A 20,621-nucleotide genomic window follows, 5' to 3' on the forward strand; every position below is an offset into this window, starting at 1 on the left:
TTCGACGACACATCATCCCGTTATAAATGCTCGAAAAGTAGTTGATTTCGGCTAAGATGTCCCAAGGTGGAGGTACGGAGGCATGATGTGGGCAGTGGTGGCTGCTCTGCCGGAAAACAACAACCGTTAGCACTTACAGATCAACTTGTCGATTGATCGTGAGCCAACCAGGTTGGAATCATCTCGACATCGAGCGACGTCTGACGCTCTACGGACCTCGAAGGTTTCGCACCGATTACTGACAATGCTACCAAATAAGGGAAGAATTAGGATTAAAATAATCAACCATTTAGTGGAATTCATTCCAAGATTAAAGTTTCTGGGGATTGGATTGCAACCTTTACAATTCCAGCCGCAAAGGGGCCGACTTATCTCGATGGATACAGCGTTACGTTCAATCTAAATTCACGGACAATTCGGGGGTTTCATACCTAGCCCCCCCACCTTGCTCACCCGAGATGAGCAGAAAAAGAAAAGTCGAGGTTATCCCTCGCAATTGCTTGTTATCTTCACCATTCCCCATTCACCTCACTCCAAGGCGAGCCGGGGCAAAAATATGCCGTGGCCAGAAATCGATGAGGTCGAGCTGCCCAACGGGCGGCTCATCACCGTGTGCGCACCACATCAGCAAGTTGTCTGCGGCCGGTGCTGCCTCGACTTCAGCTACGACTTGGAATCTGACTACGACGAAGACGACGAAGACGGCGAGGACGATGAGATGTTCGGCTACGACTTCGACTCTGTTGTTCCCAGGGACGTGACCTTCGGAGACGTCGCGAACAGCAGGTATGGCCGCCGCCACGAAAACGAAGACAACGCTGTTCACGCGTTGACTGCTGCTAATGTCTTCGGCTTTTCCGCCGGCCTGTTCGCCCACGACGTTGACCCCGAGTCCGCGTATGAAAAAGAAGCCCGCGACATAGGCTACAGACACTCGCAGACGGTGTCCATGATGCCGCAATCCGCCAGGAAGAGGCCCATCGGCAACGTGTTTCCCACGCAGTTCGGGGACAGGAGCAAGTTTCCTGTCCCTCCGTTTGAGCTCTTCCCCCACAGCATCGGTTTGAGAGCCACGCCGCCCGTCGAACGCTACATCAATCGCTACGATGTTACGGAGCTGCTCATCTACACCGACGGTGCGTGCTTCGACAACGGCGGCGTCAACGCCCGCGCCGGCTGCAGCTTCGTCTTCAAGCCCGCCAAGTCGAGGGAGGAAACCGGCAGGATCGCCTTCCGTCTCGAGGACCGTGGGCCGGACGGCAACGTGTACAAGCACACCAGCAACCGCGCGGAGCTTCGCGCCGCCATCGCTGCATTGCGGTTCCGCCACTGGCCCGGCGAGGGCTTCAGGAGCATTGTTATCGCGACGGACTCAACCTACGTGGCCAACGGCGCCACGGTTTGGGTGCGTGCTTGGATGCGCAAGGGATGGCGGCTGAAGAGTGGCGAGCCTGTGAAGAGTCGCGACCTGTGGGAGGCGCTGCTGCTTGGGATTGAGAGGCTGCACGAGCATGGAATGGCGGTCCGATTCTGGAAGATCCCGCGCAAGTGGAATCAAGACGCCGACCGGGCCGCCAAGGGTGCTGCCGCTGTCCTTGAGGCAACGCCCAACTACACCGACATCTTTGGTCTTCTGACCCGTTAGGAGGCCATCGTGGTCTCCTGACAAAGACACGATTGGCCCTGGACGAATCGACGGCATCTTGAGACGCTTTATCGTTCATGGTAATCAGGCCATAAATGGGGCTTGGCAACCCTGTGTTTTCAAGCACTACATCACCACTACCTTTCAGGATGTTTCCCCGATGTACGAGGATATCTCTAAGATTTAACGGTTAGCTCTTGACGGATCTGCTCAGCATGTATGTTGCCGCTCTTAGCAACCAGGCCATGACTGAGGCTCGGCAACCTTGTGTTATCAAACACCTTTTACACATCCTCAAGATCACAACGCGATTGGCACACTTCAAGTTCGGAGAAGGATTATTGTATTGGCTGGTTCCTAATCCGAGCGCAGAGTTTCCTATGATTGCCCATAGTCCTTTCCCATCCTTAGGCAGCGTGCCTCATGCACTCTTCACGAGCGCGCGTGGACGCAACCCCAACGGTACTCCACCTCGGGCGTCGTAGAAACTGACGACACGCTTAGTAGAGGCGCTTGGGGGGAGACATGGTAGCCTTGATGGTAAGGCTACCGACGTTCTGCCAGCCCTTCTTCAGCAGGGAGACGAGGTAGTTGATGGCCAACATGATGTTGGAGATCAGCTGCTCCTGGGTCATGCCGACGTTGCCGACGGCGACACCCATGCAGAGAACCTTCTTCAGCTGGAACTTGATGGTGGACTTGACCTCGTTGATCCTGCCAGTAAGGTCGTCGGCGTGGGAGACGGGGGTGGGGAACTTGCCGGCTGCGAGACTGTTAGCGACCGTTTCTGTTGCGCGGAGGAGATTCGTGGTTTGACATACCCTTGGACAGACCAGGACCCAAGAGACGAGGGATCTGCTTGATCAGAGTCTCGGAAGCGACGAAGGCGTCGTACTTGCGAGCGAGCTTCTTGATCAGCTTCTTGTTCTTGTTGAGCTTCTTGAGATCGTCGGCGGACATGGCGTCAACGCCACCGTGCTTGGCACGGTCGATATCGTGCTGGTCACCAAGAATGCAGATGCTCATGTTGGGACGGGGGATGGTCGGCAGGCGGACAGTGCCGGAGAAACGCTTGTCACGCTGGGGGTCATAGTTCTTGAGGCCGATCTGGAGCTCGACAGACTCCTGTGAGGGGGGTTAGCAGGCCGATTGAAGGTCGAAGGAGTGGCGGCGCAAATTCGATTTTCTCAATTGAGAATTTCCTATCGCGCCGTCATTGGGGAACCACTGACAAGGAAGTTGCGCTTCTTGGTCTCGAGAGAGTACTCAAGGAGCTCTCCGACCTGAGTGCGGACGTTGGCGACCGTAATTTTCGACATCTTGGCGATATCTCCCAGGAATCTGGTGCTTACGGTAGATGTTGGTGGTGATGGGGGGGATGGATCGGAAAAGAGGATGAAAAGTTGAAAAGTTTTGGCGGGGCGACTTGCTTTTAATTAGGGCAGAGGGGATCCGTCACTTGTGGGTGTGGCCCGTGCGCGTGTCGTTCCAGAAGGCGCAGGCGATTGGCTGCTCGCCACTCCAAAAAGGTACTGCGGTACCTTACTTGTCGAGTGAGTCTTACGCCGCCTGGCCGCCCGAGTCAAACGCCTGTGCCTGTGCCCCTCGGTGAAAATTCATTGCATGTCACTCCGCGGTACGGCATTCGATCATTTGGACGACTCATCTTGCATTGGCATTTTATGTAAGATTTGGCAGTAAAACGAGCGTCTGGACCGGGTACATACTTTCACTATCACTAAGACCCTGAGGATCGACACCCCTGTCTTTCGTTCGGCCAGTGCTTCGCTTCTGTGCCCCTCATTCAACTCATCTCAGTCGCCGTGCCCCTCCATGATGAGATCGCGATGAAGCAGGATACCGCCCCCAAGTACGAGAGCTTCGTCAACCCAAGTGACTTGGTCAAATGGGTCGAAGAGCAGCCCTCTGAGTCATGGATGTCGTAAGAAATACTCAATCCTTTTTTACCTTTTCTAAATTTCCGGGGGTTTGTAAATGGTTGACGTTTTTGCCCCTCTAGTCTCGCTCAAGATGTGTTTGACCATCTGCTGTCCCTGGCCGCACAGCCAAAAGGTGTATCCGGAAACTCGTGCGTAAAGCTATGCGGATTTGTCGAACAATGCTCAAAGTCTTCCAAGCCCGCCTTGCAAGCATGGGCTTTCTCCAAGGAACCCAGTCTGAGCCTGTTCAACTTCTTCATCAAGTGGAACGAGACGGAGCAGCACCGTTCGATGAAGCTTGTGCTGGAACTTCTGCCGTCATTGATGCGGCGTAATCCTGACCCGGCTGTTGCGGAATTGGTCAAGACGACCGTTCTCGACACCCTAATCTCCATTATCGGGCCGCAGTCCACCAAGCCCTTGTTGAAGTCGTCACTCAAGGCTATGGAGTTTTTCGCATCAAAGATCTTTACAGTTGAAGATATTGCGGCGAGCTACAGGAGGACGCAGCCATCCTGCGCTTTTGAGTCTGAGATGGCTCTTTGGCAAGACTTCTTCCGTCAAATGCTTGACTGGATGACCATGCACTACGTTTGCCCGACTGCGGGCAAGTTCATCGTGACCATCTTTCGTGCTCTCCGTCAGAGATCTCTAAAGAACCACCAAGAAGGGGGTGCTGATGAGTTCAGCGTGGTGGCTTGGCTTCGGTGGGTGCAGTCTGCCATCGATGCGACACCGTCTCTTTTGGAGGGCGTCAAGACGTACATTTTTCTACCCCTGTTCAGGGATGACCGCAAGGACTCGGTCCAAATCCTGCAGCAGATCAATAGCTCTTGGTCTGCGTCCAACTCTGGTGTCGAGTTAGACACCCTCGCGCAGCTGAACCTTGCTGTATTAGAAGTCGGCAAGAAGGTCGGCATGGTGGAAGAGCCTGGTATGTCTATTGCCCCTTACCTTAGAAGAAACGCTTGCTGACCCGTCATCTAGGCGCCATCGTCCAAGAGGAGTCTTCTTCCGTAGTGCTGGAGGAGGCTGTGCTCGAAAGACTGCTCGCACATCCTTCCCACGAGCTTCGTTCTCTCGCTCTCTCACTCATCGCCGCCTCTGCTTCTACAACGAAACCTTACTCCCCTGTGGCGCTCCGTCTCCTGCAGGTTCACCTCCAGACGTACTTCTCCGAATCCGATGCGAAGTTCCGCATGGAGCTTCTGAGCAGGCTGAAAGACATGTTCAAGCGCACTCGTGGCGCCATCTTCATTCTGCACAAGAGCTTGGCTCGCGTCAAGGCCATAAATGCCCTTCCACCCCCTCCTGATGGAAAGCCCAAGCCTGCTCCCAAGCCAGCGAAGCAGGCAAATCACCGCACAAACATCCTCTTCTGGCCGGAAGAGAAGCTGGTCGAGAGCTTGAAGCAGCACGAAGAGTTCTTGGCATGGTATCTCCGCTTCTTACGCTCCGAACTGATCCCTACAGCTTCTTTCCAGCGTCACTACACCTCGCTGAGAGCGGTCATGTTCATCCTCAAGCTCGAATTCGACTCTTCTAAGACTTGGGAGACCGATGAGGACGAGAACATCTTCTTCAACCACTTTGACGGTAGATGGACCCGCACTCTGCTCGATCTCATCATGGATCCTTTTGACGATGTGCGCGAGGCTAGCACTTCTGTCCTCAAGAGCTTGTTCTCAGACGAGCGATTCAAGTACCTTACTGGAACCCAGGGAGTTGCACCGACTTTGGAGGAATTCCTGTCAAGATCTGAAGACATCGCACGACGAACTGCTCGTGCCGACCATGCTGATGGTGTGGCTCGTACCAACGAGCTTCTCTTCAGATTCTACGAGGGCAGAAATGCGCAGATTGCTCATATCTCCAAGCTCGTTGACCTCCTGGAGACCAAGCTCTCCTTTGCCGAGGCTGACTTGGGAAATGCCGTCTTGGAGGCACCCGTGCATGGCTACTTCGCCTCGCTCCGCTACATCTGGCAAGCCATCACCGAGATGAAGTTTTCCGACTCTGAGATCCAAGCCTTGGTCAACCTCCAAAGCCGCATCGTCAAATGCTGCCAACGCATCTGGGACGCCGTCAGGGATATTCTCTGCGACGACTCCCCCGAAGGCCATCTCCCCCAGGAACTCGAGGACCTCGAAGGCCTCGACACGAAGGACTTGCTGAGCTACAGTTTCCGCGCCATCCACGAATCCAGCAGCTTGATGCGCGTCATGGTTCTGCCCCTGAAGTCCAAGCCTCAGCCAGAGACCCTGCGCCCTTCCAGCGAGCTCTTCACGACCGTCGGAACCCAGACTTTCGACCAGCTCTCGAGTCTGAGACATCGTGGCGCTTTCAACACCGTCTCTCTGTCATTTGCTACCTGCTGTCAGCTGGTCAAGCATCTCGACGACCCCAAAGCAGGCCACGAGGGCGACCAGACTCTGCTTGACATCTGGTACAAGGGAACCAAAGAGTGCATCTTCGCTCAGGCGTCCACCACCCGCAGGTCCGCAGGTATCCCGGCCATGATCACAGGTATCGTCTCCGCCAACGCAGCCCAGCCATCCTTCGACCACGTAATCGAAGAACTCGTTGCCATCGCCCGCAAAGAAGCCCGAGTCTCCGAGACAGACGACACCAAACTCCCCCAGGTCCACGCCCTGAACTGCCTCAAGGACATGTTCAAATCCTCCTTCATCACCCAGCTCGGCAAGTCCGCGCCGCACATCCCGCAATGCCTCGAGCTCGCCGCGGGCAGCCTCAAGTCCGAGGTCTGGGCGATCCGCAACTGCGGCCTTCTCTTCCTCCGCAGTCTCCTCGACAACCTCTTCGGCACAAACGAGAGCAAGGCCACCCTCGAGGCAGGCTGGGACGGCAGGTCGACTCGCCTCCAGTACCACAAGTATCCCATTCTCCCCAACGTCCTGCTGAACCTCCTCCGCTCCGGCCGCGAGGTCATGAAGCCCAGCACGAGCACCATCGCGGCCGAGTCCGTCTTCCCGGCCCTCGACATCATCCGCCGCGCCGGCCCGCCCGAAGCCTCCCGCGATGAGCTCTACGGCCTCGTCGTGGGCTACCTCGGAAGTCCCGTCTGGCACGTTCGCGAGATGGCCGCCCGCGCGCTGTGCTCCTTCCTGCTCCGCGACGACGACTGGGTCACCGCGGCAGAGAAGATCATCCAAGACTCTCTGGCATCTGGATCCTCCAACCTGAACAATCGCCTCCATGGCAGCCTTTTGACAATCAAGGCCGTCTTCGAGCGCCTCTCGGACGTTTCTCCCCAGAAGTTCTCCCTGGCCATCCCGCGTCTATCCCAAATCCTCCAGGACCTCGAAGCCAACGCGCCCTCCTCCTTCGCAGACGCCCCCGACGTCAGGGCAGCCTACCTCGAAGTCCAGAACCTCATCTCCCTCTTCACCCTCTCCGCCCCTTCTTCCATCCCCTCATCCATTTCCAACCCCCCTCAAAGCGCCCTCCTGCGCACCCAACTCGCGATAAACGCAGTCCACACCAACCCGACCGCCAGCTCCCTCCGCGACACTCTCCTCTCAACGAGCACGACAAGCGTCGAGGCGACAATCACCATCCTCGAAACCCTCTCCTCAGTCCGCCACCCCCGTCTCTCCCCCGAAGACGCAGCCTCCTACGCCGCCCTCTACACCGACCTGTCCCTCTCGACATCCCACCCCGACGCCCGCGCCGCTGCCCTATCCAACCTCTCCGAGACCCTCGACCTCGTCCTCTCCGCAAACCTCACCTCCCTCCTCCCGGCCTCCGAGACCCTCGTCACGCTCTGGCAAGACGCCAACGCCAAAAGCCTCAACCCAAACCTCTCCAACGCCGTGATCCGCGTCAGCGGTCCCCTGATGGCGACCCTCGTCCGCCGCGACGACGCCCAACCCTGCGCCCTCCGCGGCTGGGGCGCCATGATGTCCTCGGCAGGCGCCGACTCGTCCCCCTTCGACACCCGCATCGCAGCAGTCGCGTCCCTGGCCTCCTTCTTCTCCGCCGTCTCCAGCGACGACTCCGACTCCGAAGCAGCCCGTCTCCCAGCCATGGTGGCCCTCTACGACGCCCTCAACGACGACGATGACGAAGTCCGCGACCTGGCCTCCGTCTCGGCCAAGCACATCCTCTCACAGCCCCTGGCGCCCCTCGACGCCGCGGACCGCCTGCTCAGCCACATCTCGACGCACTACGCCGCCGCCTCCTCCTTCCGCGCCCTCCTGGCCGGCCGCATGACGGGCCAGACGGAGCAGACCGCGTGGACCAGCGCCGAAGCCCAGCTCACCGAGGCCCTGCGCTTCGACGACTCCCTCTTCGCCATCGAGGAGCAGAACCTCTTCGTCGATGAGGTGCGCGAGGCGCGTCGGTGGGCCGCCGTTTTCGACTCCGTGGCGGTCTCGGGCGGCGGCGACGATCGGCTGGCTCGGTGGACCGTCGACGGCCTGGATGCGCTGTTCAAGCTCGCGAAGGAGGTGCATACCGACGACGGACCTCTGGGGTGGACTTCCGCGCCGGATGTGTACGCTGTGTGCGCCCGTATCGTCATCTGTGCCACGGCGCTGGCGAAGGCGGGCGTGAACGTCGAGGTATTCGGGGAGAAACTGGGAGAGCTGAGGTCTATTGGTAAGAAGGGCCGTCTCCATGGCCTGTTACTTGAGATGGCCAGATCATAGACACGTAGATACTACACGAAAGATGGATATTGATTTTGATAGAGATAGAAAAGTTATCAGCTGCTTCGTGTACAATGGCCTGTAAACTGAAAATGAGATGTTGAAAGGAAGGCTATGACACCTCAACGCCGTTTGATGCTTGTAGTATGAACAAAATCATGTCATCCTCCCTCCCCCTTTTCGGCGAGCAAGCTGGGTTTCCAGTCCCGCATGGCAACGAGCTCCTGCCTGCCTACACGAAAGGCATTCCGACCGTCTCCTCCTAAGTAGAGACGCTCTGGGCCATCTTCTCGCCCGAGGTACTCCACACTGCTGAGTCCTCCCTCTTCAAACCTCCCAAGCGACCCATCTTGGCCACCAGCATCGTGTTTTGACTCTGCAGGTCCCCGATCTGCTCCTTGAGTATATCAATCTGCTTCAGCGCGACGTCGCGCTCGGACTTGACCCGTTCGAGCTCCATGGCAATATTGCCCCTCTCCTCCTTCTCCGCCTGCTTGCGTCGCCTCTCCGTGGCCTTGCGCTCCTCCTGTTCGCGTCTCTCCTCCAGCCTCTTCAGCTCGCGACGGTACTTTTCTTCCTGCTTGGCGATCTCCTTGTCGTGCTTCTCGCGCAGCTTGTTTACCTGCGCGGCGTCCTTCTGCGAGTCCTCCGCACGCTTGCTAGACATGCGCTCCTGCATCTTGTTGATCTTGTCCTGCATCTTCTTACGACGCTCCTGGAGCTTCCTGAGCTCCCGCTCGTGATGCGACGACGTGGTCTTGTGCAGGGAACCCCCGCCCGAACCGGAGGAGTGCAGGGACGCGGCGTCGGGCTGCGAAACGTCGGGAGGAGTCAAGGCCTCACCCTCATCCGTCTTTTCGACGGCGGAGGCGAAGCTGCGAATGGATGAGGTGTCACTCTCGTTCGTCTCGTCTTCCTCCTCTTCAGCTATCGAGCCGTTAGTGCTCGGCGCTGTGAACATGCCGGGCAAGTTATTCGGAAGGCGGCTTGCTACTGCAGACCCTGCCAGTCCGAACGCCCCAGAGATAATACCGTAGAGGCCATTGCTACTAGGCGGGACCGCATCATCCTGCGCCGAGGGATCGGGCACCAAATTTGACGTCGGCTCTTTGGCAACTTCCATTGGAGATACGGCCTTTTCATGCTCAGCTTGCTTGGCACTCTCCTTCGTCTCCTCCTGCTCGGTGTCGGAAGTTGTGAAGTCGTCTGCGGACTTGGCCGTCATCCACTTGATGAACTTGCCTGCATCGCCAATGATACCGCCGGGAGTACCGCGGTCGATCAGAAACCTGGGCACATTTCCACCGGGGTCGCTGCGAGTGACCATGAGCCACTCAATCGTCGTCGATGATTCATCATCAGCAGTATCCCCGCTTAGTCCAGCATCGTCTCTTGCGGGGGCGCTGTCGACAGAAGCTCCGCGCTGTCGCCCACCGTCATCGGCTGCCTTCTTTGCTGCCCGTAGAACCGCTTCCCTCCCCATTGACTCGGCAACTGCCTGTCTTTCTTGTGTGCTATCGTGGCTTAAATCGATGGACGACTTTGCGCGGGTGATTGACGGCTTGTCCGACGGAACTTCGCGAATGATCTCAACCGATTCGTACTGGCCTCGAATATAGCCCTGCCTCTCGGCACACTCGGGATGGACGCATGGCTTCGACACTATCATGAAGGTTCTCAGCGGTCGCCTTCCGCCCTCCGGCGCGGGGCTTTTGGCGGAAGAGTCGGAAGTCAGGAGCAGGGTAACAAAGTCTCTCGGAGCCGTCGGGCCTGGAAACTGCGCCGATAGTTGAAACACTGCACAACCGCCATCGTCAGCCGAGAACGTCATCACCGCGGTTCACATTGCAAGCTCACCTTCCATCTTTCCCGCGCCGTCAATAACCTGGTGTTCCACTCTCTTTTCCGCACCGATGCCCCGAATGGCGCCGGCTCCAGGCCCGCTTTGCACCTTCATGGACTCGGCAAACTCCCTTTCCAGACCAAGCTTCCACTTTTCAAAGGTAAGGCCATCGTGAACGCTACGCCGCGCAAACCAGCTGCCCTTGCCATCCTTGGCGGCGAGTTTGTAGACGTTGATTGCAAGTGGGTTGTCCCGGGGGTTGACCTTGACTTCTTTCCATTCCTTGGACAGGTCGCGCGACAAGGCAAGGGAAGCAGCGGTCTGGCGCTGCTGGGAGAGTGTGCGGTTGATGTCGGTGACGTGCTGAGGCGGATCGGTGTGAGATCGGGCGCGGCCCGTCGTTTGTGTCGCGGCCTGCTGGATGGCGGCGGGAACGGGGATCGAGTCGATGATCGTTTGGGCTTCGGAGAATACGTTATGAATGAAGTCTTTTGGGTCGTTCTCTGCGACGGTATCCCATTTGACGGGCGCGAGAGCCTTGAAAGGCTCGTGATGCGGTGCCATGATGATTCTGTGGGGTTGGCGGTGACACGTTGTAGGAGTAAAGAAACGAAACGGTAATCAAGCGCTGTTTGCTCAAGATGTCATAGCCCAAGCCAGGCGACCAAGCAGTCCGTGGATGATTTCGCCGACGGGGATTTCGGACAAGCTCGATGGTAGGATTATCCAATGCTGAAAATACGGTGATGCAGATTGGTATCGGAGTCCGCACGGTGCCGAGGCGTAACTAGCGGAGAGTGTTCGTGAAGCAGCAGGGTAGATGCTGTTTCGGAGGCTGTGATGCTTAATTGCTTGAATTTGGTTGATTATGTGTAAGATGGAGACGGGAAGTGCTGACATGCGGACCGTGTGGCTTAAAAAAGAAGCGAGTACGGGTGCGAACGAGGGGAACGGAGTGGCTTGGGAATCCGTCAGGTCGTTCAGGTCGGTCCCCTGCACGACTATCCGCAAGGTCTCGTGGCTCTGGGTAATATTCCAAGGGCCGTTAAAGGGATGATACACAGCAAGGTGGACGGATTGGATATTCGGAGGGGCTTTGACGTCTGCAGACCCCGAGCGAAGCGGACCTAATGCTCCATGCCCTTGTGCTTCTGAAGTGCCTACCGAATAATCCCACCGTTTCCTGCAGCGATGAAATGTTGCACTTTCTTACTTGTACCCCGATCACCTACCTCATGCCTCAAACAGTTGTTGGTCGTCCTTTCTCCCGGGCTGGCAGCTGGCTCTTCTCTCTCGTGTGTGTGCCTGCCTACTGGGCTGGGCTGGGCTGCCTTCACCGATTGAATCCAATCGAGCTGGTCGCTGACGTCACCCCTGTCCCATGTACGGCCATCGCCAGAAGGCAAAGAGGGGTTGCCCCTGCACCCCCCGACGTCACAATTGGTGGTCGCAGGTCCCGCACGAAGAGGGCCCAGGCCTCAGGGGACGGGATCGTGGGAGAAAAGTGGAGAAATGGCGCTAGAGATCGTCTAGAAATCCGCCCAATCCGCGTATTGCGTCCGCGGGTTCGGCATCGCTAATTGGGCGCCGTTTCCAACGATGAAGTCAAGCGCGGCTCACTGCTCCTCCACAACTGATTTTCTGGTCTTGCTCTGCGGGCAGACGACCTCCTTCTGGCTGCGTCTGCAGGCACTTCACGATCTGACTACAAGGCTTACGTCGCCCAAGAAAAGGCTTGGTATTCGATCAACAGGCCTCTCAAAGCCACGGAATTGGGAGCCACTCAGCAGCCTTCTGGCAGTTGCACACAAAAACTTGAATGTGGCTGATTACTTCAGACTGACGGGTACGGGTCATCCAATGTGGCACGTGAGGTTATCCCCATTTCTTACCGAGCCTTGTTCAACGGGGCCCTGACTGCAAAATGTCACTGAACCTGTTTTTCTGGGTCTTGTGCATGATATCGCATCATGATGATCTAGATCGCGCAGCCTTGACAATGGTCAACAGCACTCGGCAGAGATATCCGAGACAAGGCTTATTCTAGTCTCTGCCCGGCCTTTCGACGAGTGCTAGTCACAGCTTTTCGCACGTCTTGGCGCAACTCAATCGAGTACCGTTCATCGCATCTGGCTTTGATCGAATGAACCAAAAGACGTACTTCAGTAATAAGCTATTGTATATGCTTCCGGAAAATTAATCTGCCTCTTGACAATGCAGCAACGAAGGGCTGTCCAAACGAGACTCAAACAAGGGACTGCAAGCTAAGAAACACATCGTGTGCTTCACCTGCGAATCCGATCCATCTATAGACTTGCCAGAGAATTCCGCTCGCTCATCAACGACGCATGGTCCAGCTTACAACTGCCACAATACGTATCGTACCACTCCCGCAACGTCTCCCTCTTGCCCTCGTCAATGTTGGATGTCATGACCTTCTGGTCACCATTCCGCTTCGACTTTGTAGACCCGTCTGATTCGAGCACCGTCTTGAGCTTATCGCAACGGACGTTCTCGTCGGCAAGCCAGTTCTCCCACTCCGACTGTACCATCTCCCGCTCAATACTGTTGACAATACGCATCGCGACCAACAAATCGTGCCGGTATGATCCAAGACGTTGACGTGTCCGACGCAACCGACGAGCCGTCGCCCGGCTTGTGGCCGTTGACAACGTTGACCCGGCGTCTTCGAACGGGGCATCAAGGTCCGTGGCATTTGCAACCAGTTGGAAAGTGGTGAAGCTGTCTTTTGTTAGCGTATGATGCTGTACTCAGCCCGAGCCAATCGAGACTTACCAGGCGCTGTCAGCAGGCCACGAGTTGTTATGACCAACTGCTCCAGTTGCTTCGCCCAAGTCGGCCATGTATATGGCTTTGCTCATCACCACGTTTGGCCCAACACCAATGCGATTCATAAACTTGGAGGCCCGTCTCTCTGTCCACCATGTCGAGCTCTCCTTCGAAGTGAGGAATACATTCGTAAGCGTACTTGCGGCCAGGATGAGAAGAATAAGCCGGTGCGCCGTCACCACACTGAAGAACTTCTGCACTCCAGCAATGGCCCACATGATGAGTGATGTAACTGCACTCTCTCCGAATGAGCGGAGCGTCTCCAATAGCATGGCCGTTAGTGTGCGTGGTTTGATGAGCTGCTTCTTTGAAGCAGCTGCATCGGCTGGCGAGAAAACGACCACCTGGGTCTGCTGCCCGATGTTTCCATACACTTGGATGGCTCTCTTGGTTCGGCTGTGTGGGCCAAGCTTGCGTACTTGATCTGTTGCCACGTCCGCCAACTCTTCAGCATCGCCTTCAGCGTCATTCAGAGCTTGCCGCTCCACCAAGTTTTTCGAAAAGGCTGGCGTCTTAGACCAGTCCACCTTTGTATAAATGGCCAGTTTGCACTTGGATTTGGCCACGTGCGTGATGACAATCTTCGTCACCAGCTTGAAGTACTGAGAGTGTGGAAGATGCCATGCCGTCTTGACATGAGTGACCACGTACGTAACGTGATCTTGGAACACATCCATCGTCTGGTAGTCGACAACATTGACGGTCTTCGGGCGACCAAGGATGTCCTTATAGTCGAACTTGAATTGGAATTCTCGTCTCATCCGGCCGTGGTCCGCCAGAGCCCATGGCCCTTGAGCGATTTGCTGCGCTCTACGCTCGAAATAGAGCTTCGGGAACACAAAGCTCTTGTCTCCAAACAGAACATGAAAGCATGCCTTGGGGCTGATTTCGAAGTGTCGTTCGGCCACCTTCCTCTGCATGTCTTCGGGTTCAAAGATTACAGGGTGGGCGGGTAACTGCAACTTGGGCGTCTGCCGAGTACTTGGGCCTGACAGGCGGAGCCGGGGACCAAATTGGCTTTGGCGTCTAGCCGGACGACCGGAATGAGTGCCATTGTCAAATGGAGTATTTGATGAAACCTCTTCCCAACTTTCAACACTAGGACTGCGTTTCGTGTAATCTTCGTATTCCAGGTTGATCAGAGCAGTAATAAGTTCGGGCAGTTCCATCGGTTCCTCTGACTGAAGGTCATCGATGAGCAGATTCAGTCTGGCATGCAGAAGTTGGAGGTTATCGAGGAACACTTTGATGGTGACGCGAGTGTACCCAGTTTCGTTGCCGTCCTCGCCCAGGTGGAGGAAGATAAAATCGCATTCCTTCCCGGGAGCTGCTGTCACCTCGGCAATGATATCGAGACTGATGGCATATGCCACGACGAGACCCATTTGCTGGCCGTAAAAGTACATGTTGTCAGGTGTGATGTAGATGCGGCCATTACCTGCGAGGCCGTGTCCCGTGGACGGCGAGTCCTTGCCCGACGAACTCGACCAAGCAGCGCGGAATACGAGGACAAGCTTCTCGTCGAGCGGAACGGTGGGGAACAGAATTCGGAATTGGTGATGTTGAATCCTCAACTCGGGAGGATAACCTGGCGGAAATGTCTCGACTGGTTGCTTGAGCTGAGGTTGGGGCTGGGTGAACTTGGCGTCAACGCTGACTGTTTTCCTATGTCCTGTCGTAGGCGTTGGAGGCTTTTCCTCGCCAGGCTTCCCCACTTCCCGAACTATGATTCCAAAAGGGTTTTCTTCGAGCAGTCCGGGGGTGCGAGGCCGGCCAAGGCCGGTATTGTAAACTGCGCTCCATGGACTACTTCCCCAGTAATTTGCGAGGACGGCAGTGGGCAAGTGACTTGTGTTATCCCCTCCCAAACTCCTGTCGACGGAGAACATGACGGCGGTCCGGCTCAGATTCGTTGCGGCCGGTGGCCTCGCCAGGGTCAACGGGGCCAAAGTCCCATGAGCTGGGTCGAGGGCAGGGAGCCTGGCTGCGGACACATTCTTTGGTGTACCTTGGGGAGGCGAGGGGTATCCAGGAAGATGGCCGTGGCTGGCTATCATGCCTGCTATGCCGCCACTACTAGGTGTGGCAGCGGCGGCAACAGCAGCTTCTGCGCCGGCCCCAAAGGTTGCTTTGCGGTGAAGGTCGAGCTTTTGAATGATCCTTGCGGCGTGTTCACGGTTACTTTCACCGTCTTCTCGGACCATTTCCCGTCCAAGATCCCGGCCAAGGGCCGTGATAGAACGACGAGGTCCATTACCGCCTACATCGAAACTGGCACGGCCCGCAATGTTATTGTCAGACCCGGGAACAGGAAGAGTGCCAGCCCGATCGAAGCTAGCTGCTGGCTCTTCGCCTGCTACCAATGCATCCAGAGACCTTGCAGAGAACTCAGGTAGTGGCGGAGGGGTGATAGAAAAGGCTGGATCGGCTCCTGCAGGTGAGAGATTGCTATCTCTGTCCATACTGGCTTCGAAAGCTCGCTTCTTTGCAACCTCAAAGACCTCAAGCCATTCGGTGAGCTGGTTCTGAGTCTCGGCTTGGAGCACCAGGGTTTGGCTCTTGGTCTTGACCTCAAAACAAAACCTGCGATCTTCTGCAACTGCCGGTTTGGCATTGCACAGAAGCACACCGATCTCATCGCCTTGCAAAACGCCTTGGGGGCCATTGATGAGCCAACCGAAGATGCCATCTCGGCAGTAGTACCAACGACGGACCCAGTTAGACCGAGCGGGTTTCCCGTACAGAGTCTTCAAGAAAAGCCAGCCTTGCTTTTCCGAAATGACGGCAGAGTTCTCCTGAGCCTGAACGTTGACCGGACCTCTGGAGCCGAGGTAAGGCACAGTGGAAGCGCTGTAATCTTCCAACTCGCGTGATGGCTTGAAAGCTTGCAAGGTGCTCTCACCGATATCGCGTCTGGCGACTTGGAGCTCCCTCTTGAAAACGAACTCGGATGTTTCCATCTCCCTAGACCAGCCACGAATGCGCTCCATTTCGGACCCCCATTTTGTCGACACCGTAGCAGCATCCCGGGACCGCTTCATCTCTTTCCAAAAATCAGCACTGACTCGCACGAGCAGCTTATCGAGACTAAAACGAATTTGCGGCGCGAGCTGGCAGAAATCCATCGAGACTTTCAGGTACGCTTTGCGGGTTTCGTATACGGCGAATGCTTCTTCTCGAATTGCGGATGGCTCCTTCGTCTTGGATTGACTCATGTAACGGGCCATGGCTTGGTCGAAGTTCTTCTGCGTATGTTCCAACACTCTTCGTACCTCTTTGAAGGATCGCAGGTCGGCGGCAACAAATGAACGGATCGGATCGACGGATATAGTATCTATTTTTCGGAGGGTTGACATGATCTGTGACCACCATTCCTTGGAGCCATCACTTATTCTGCGCAGTGCGAGCAGTGTGTAGTCATGGTCGATGATGGCATCGGCAGTCGCAGCAGGCGGAAAGATCTTGGAGAGATAGGTGTTAACTCCCTCTTCGAGAGCCAGGATGTCGCGTGTGACCCGGGAGGTGGCCTTCACATAGTCGTCCAGCCATCTTTCGACGTTATCGATGTGCTCGCCGAAGTGCTGAGCGGTCGATCGGAAGGTCGGCGAGTCGAGGGAGGCTTCGTTCAGGCCAACGGGGATCGCAGGGCTCGACTGCTTTTGTTTCGTGGTTGCCGGGGCGGCCGGGGGAGCGGGATCCGCCATCGCGAAGCGATCAAGGCGGCTTTGGGTGGTCGTGAACTAAAGTATCATCGGTGTATATATTGTAGGAAATGCATGCTCTGTCAGGCGCGGCCGTAGAGTATCGTAGAGGATCGTGGGCGAAGGAGAGTAACGGTGTTTTGATGTTCTGATGACGTCGGCACAAGCCGCAATTAGACATTCGTCTTGGAGGTGTGCTGTCAATGTCAACTCCTGTACCAGGCTGAATACGAGCCAATAAGATTGCGTGTTTTCCAGTTCTACGGGCGGCATGGGGGCGGCTAACCCAGCCTTGCGCTGTGATTTACTGAACGATCCACTGTAATCTCGGCCGAGACGCTCCGCAATGTGCTGTACGGGTACCTAGGTAGCCACTGTGGAATTTTAGCTCGCCTAAGGCTGACGAAGAAAGAATGGCCCAAGCTCCTTCCCAGTGTCACTGCCGTTTGAAGTTTGACAGCGCCAGTTCCTTCCCCCAATATCCATGTCGTCCTCAGGGTTTCTCGACAACCTCTCGACAGTTCACCATCCATCCCGCTGTGCTATTTTGCCCGCTTGCTCTTCCCAGAATAACAAGCTTCCAACAAACTTTTCTACTCTCGAAGTCTCAATGCGCTGTCTTCCCGTTGGCCGAAGCCTTACGGAGTTCGGCAAATGCTCTGAGCCTGACGTCCTGGCTACCCAACCATCAAAGACCTCCATGTGCCAGCTCTATTTGGTTCACGCCTGAATCTAGCAAGCAAATGGCGACTCGGCTTGACTGTCACCAGCGCAGATACCTCTGCTGTCATCTGCTTGTCCTTGCCCTGTCGTCGTCTCCGGTTAGAGCATTCGTCAGAACACACGCAAGGCAGACAGACTCGACGTGAGACAACACGCAACAAAAAGACAAGGACGAACTTGTAGTCGCTCTTGTGCGGTAGCAGTCTGCCACATCGAGTCATGACTGCAGTTTTACAACCAACAGCCGGCATCTAACTCGACGACAATCGGATTTGCTCCATCATACGAACTTACTCGAGCTCTTCTGTTCGAAACACGGGGCTATCACGACTGGCTGGGACTTCGCTACCACAACACACGCACATACGATTGCACAGTCAAAATACCCATCCACCCCCAGACGCTGGGCTGTTTCTGCAGCAGATGCATCTGGTGAAACAAATGCCATCATCGACGGTGGGAAACATAACCATGGTGATGGCATCATGCTGGCCACAATCGGAATTGATTGCCCCGGGCCGCTTTTGGGCCCCTTCGAAGCCGCGTGGCTGTCGCCAACGGTCCGTACGGTGTCCTGTGCCGTTGAGGAGGGCCAAGTCAATGCCAAAATGCCGACCACCAACGAGTCAACGGCGTTTGTTTCTGTGGGCAGCACAGCCCCTCAGCCCCTCCCGTGTGGCATCTCTTATGCAGAATCGAGACCCAGCGACCACTGTCAAGCAATCGGCTCGAAGCGATCAGCGGACCCTATGCTGAGGTAGCAGCCCATTTCAGCTGCCCAGGGATAGGAAACTGCCCAACCACGGTGCTCCCGTATTCGGCCCATGTCCCCTGAGTTGTGCAGAACGCACGTCTTGTTCTCGGAGCTCGCAATGAGGGAAAACACATCAACCCTCCATCACCAGCCTCCGGGCCCTGCGCCACACGCGGATCTTCACTGGAGACCGGCAGTCCCTGTTCTTTTTTTGGGCACTTCTCGGAGCAGCGAGATCTGGGGAAACCCTACGATCGTCGGTGTGTGTGTGTTTTTGATGTCACTATTCTCGCCATACCCACGACTACACCACCGCCAAAACTGAGGGAACAGACACGCAATCGCCTCGCGTTCGAGAAAGGACGACCTTGCTTGTCCGAATGCTTGTTTGTCGTCCAGCTGTCGTTCGCATCCAGTCCGGGCCCCGTGGCATCTGCGAAGGTCGTTACTGCAAGTACAATCTGGCTCAGGCGCAATAATGCGTGGCGAATATCGGTACCACCACAGCTCAAGACCAGGACTGCCTTTCTTTTCAATGCTGTTCAAAACGAACCGTCCCGCTTTCATGCTTGGCTCAAGCTTGCCATGCTATTTTCATTCAACATGATTCGCGACATACGCCTTCGAGTCGTTGGTCGTCAGCGGTGTCGCTATCGGTCAAGAAGAGAATTCTACGACGTCAAATTTGACCGCTCGACCTACGTTCGATGCACATCAAATTGTTCTTGCTATCCTCATCACAGACTGCACACAGATGAAGCGCAATATTTGCCATCTTGAGAACGAATTATTCCAGGTTCCACGGGTATTCATTGGTTTCCTTGAAGAAATCAAGGGATCTTCTCCCGCGTGCGACCGTGCAGCAAGTGTCAAGGTTAGCGGGTCGTGAGACTAGCCATTGCGGCAGGGGTCTGCCTTCGAGCCTGGTGGCACTGGAAACGACTGTGGTGCAGTTCGAACTGAGCTTGTTGACCTTCCTGTCTCTTCACCGGCATAATACCAGGGCGGTATGCTGTGAGCGGTAACGAGGCCAACACAGGCTGGTGCGTGAACTCATGTGACCAGATTCAAGTGATAGCAGCGGTCACGAGCTCCAAGTCTTGCGGCTGCGGCAAACGGCGGTCCGCCTCCTCGACGGGTGAAGAAGGCGGGGGCCAAAAATAGGAGACAGTCAGCAGACTTGCCGCCCCGGCGCAAGACCGACTCCTGCCGACGGCATTGGCCTGTCCGACTCCACAACATCCCGTGTGTCGCTCTCTTCCGCGTCTACGACCGAACAACCGCCGCTTCCCCAGGGGAGCATTCAACTCCGTCCAGGGTGTTATTGAACGCCCACCCTCTACTCCGATGCCGACACCGGTGTCAAAGACGCCAGCTACCGGTACGATGGTATCCTGGATTTACCGGGGGCAGAGTCTTCAATCCACTCGAAAAAGGAGTCATTGTTTTCGCCACCTGTTTACGCAGGCCCTTTCATATAATCAAGGTACAATCACCTTGACAGAGACAATGTGGTCCCTGCTGGGGATTCGGAGATGTTTCTGGGCAATATCCCCATGTTTAGTCAACCAGAAATGGGCCAGCAGTCCAATGACTCGATTGGACGGCGGATCAATCAGTGACAGATCTCAATCCGCTGCTGCAGAGGTTCGAGAACGGTTGTTTCTGCAGCCGGACACCCGCGAACGGGACAGGCCCGTCCCCAAATCCGGACATGTTGGTGTGTAACCTGTCATGACGCCCATGACCATGCTGGTTTGGCCCCTTAACCGGCGTGAAGTTGCTCCTTTTTGCGCCATTAACGCGGATACTATTGATCAACGACCGTTGCTCATAGGGGTCCCTAGGGCTCGTTCGACTTCCCCGGTCTCTGCTCATCGCAGGTCGAGACAGGTTACGGTCTATGATTGGCCAAATATCATGGAGGAATTTCAGCATTTGTTGCCAATCATCATGAGGCAGTCGGCCTTTTTCCGTTGGAACCCACTTGGACCGAATCTGGCCAAAAGATCAGCAACCAATGAGGCCTCAGAGACCAGGTTTTTCGCAGACACACCTCAGCTCTCCTTCCGCCGCTAGCAAGGGCCTCAACCTTGTCGCAAGCCATCTACAGGCTGTCATTGCTCGACACCTTCACCCTCAACCGACGTTGGTCGTCCACAGCTCTTTCGCAGCCGTTCCATTTTGACGGGCCAAACTAGCTCGGCGTCCATGCGAAGCTCGATTGTTGAAGGGGAGTCCACGCTTTTGGGAAACGCTCCCCACGCCAGTTCTCAGGCGAAATGACAATGCTGTCGCTGCGGTACGCCGCGCCATCTGGTCTGATGTTGCTTTCCTAGGCGGAGCCCCAGCCGGGACTCTAGCGAACGAAACCTAATATTGGTTTTCTGGCGGTTCTGTCTTCCGGCTCTTAAGCCGTCCCAATCATCATGTTGCCCTGAGTCTCGAGAAACTCGAGCCGGTCCATCGACCACAACCCTACGCTCCAACAGGAG

The 20,621-nt window shown here is 56.0% G+C and overlaps 5 protein-coding genes across 5 annotated transcripts; 2 read left to right on the top strand and 3 right to left on the bottom strand.

The window, feature by feature from the left end:
• Window positions 1-496: 496 nt before the first annotated feature.
• CkaCkLH20_06953 (putative RNase H domain-containing protein) lies at window positions 497-1,645 on the top strand (the record flags this gene model as incomplete). Its single annotated transcript, XM_038889670.1, has 1 exon — window positions 497-1,645. The coding sequence occupies one exon, from the start codon at window positions 497-499 to the stop codon at window positions 1,643-1,645; it is 1,149 nt and encodes a 382-aa protein (XP_038745033.1).
• A 500-nt stretch (window positions 1,646-2,145) lies between these two features.
• Window positions 2,146-2,964, bottom strand: CkaCkLH20_06954 (60S ribosomal protein L10a; the record flags this gene model as incomplete). Its single annotated transcript, XM_038889671.1, has 3 exons — window positions 2,146-2,408; window positions 2,467-2,770; window positions 2,878-2,964. The coding sequence occupies 3 exons, from the start codon at window positions 2,962-2,964 to the stop codon at window positions 2,146-2,148; spliced, it is 654 nt and encodes a 217-aa protein (XP_038745034.1).
• Window positions 2,965-3,268: 304 nt separating this feature from the next.
• On the top strand, window positions 3,269-8,255 carry CkaCkLH20_06955 (uncharacterized protein; the record flags this gene model as incomplete). The annotated part of the gene is made up of 4 exons (XM_038889672.1): window positions 3,269-3,329; window positions 3,389-3,587; window positions 3,666-4,519; window positions 4,573-8,255. 4 exons carry the CDS (start codon window positions 3,269-3,271, stop codon window positions 8,253-8,255), a joined length of 4,797 nt encoding a protein of 1,598 aa, XP_038745035.1.
• Window positions 8,256-8,517: 262 nt separating this feature from the next.
• CkaCkLH20_06956 (uncharacterized protein) lies at window positions 8,518-10,662 on the bottom strand (the record flags this gene model as incomplete). The annotated part of the gene is made up of 2 exons (XM_038889673.1): window positions 8,518-10,052; window positions 10,113-10,662. 2 exons carry the CDS (start codon window positions 10,660-10,662, stop codon window positions 8,518-8,520), a joined length of 2,085 nt encoding a protein of 694 aa, XP_038745036.1.
• Window positions 10,663-12,404: 1,742 nt separating this feature from the next.
• CkaCkLH20_06957 (PH domain-containing protein) lies at window positions 12,405-16,652 on the bottom strand (the record flags this gene model as incomplete). Its single annotated transcript, XM_038889674.1, has 2 exons — window positions 12,405-12,840; window positions 12,895-16,652. The coding sequence occupies 2 exons, from the start codon at window positions 16,650-16,652 to the stop codon at window positions 12,405-12,407; spliced, it is 4,194 nt and encodes a 1,397-aa protein (XP_038745037.1).
• Window positions 16,653-20,621: the final 3,969 nt, after the last annotated feature.

This window comes from Colletotrichum karsti, assembly GCF_011947395.1.
Source record: "Colletotrichum karsti strain CkLH20 chromosome Unknown Scaffold21, whole genome shotgun sequence".
NCBI classification, from domain to species: Eukaryota; Fungi; Ascomycota; class Sordariomycetes; order Glomerellales; family Glomerellaceae; genus Colletotrichum; species Colletotrichum karsti.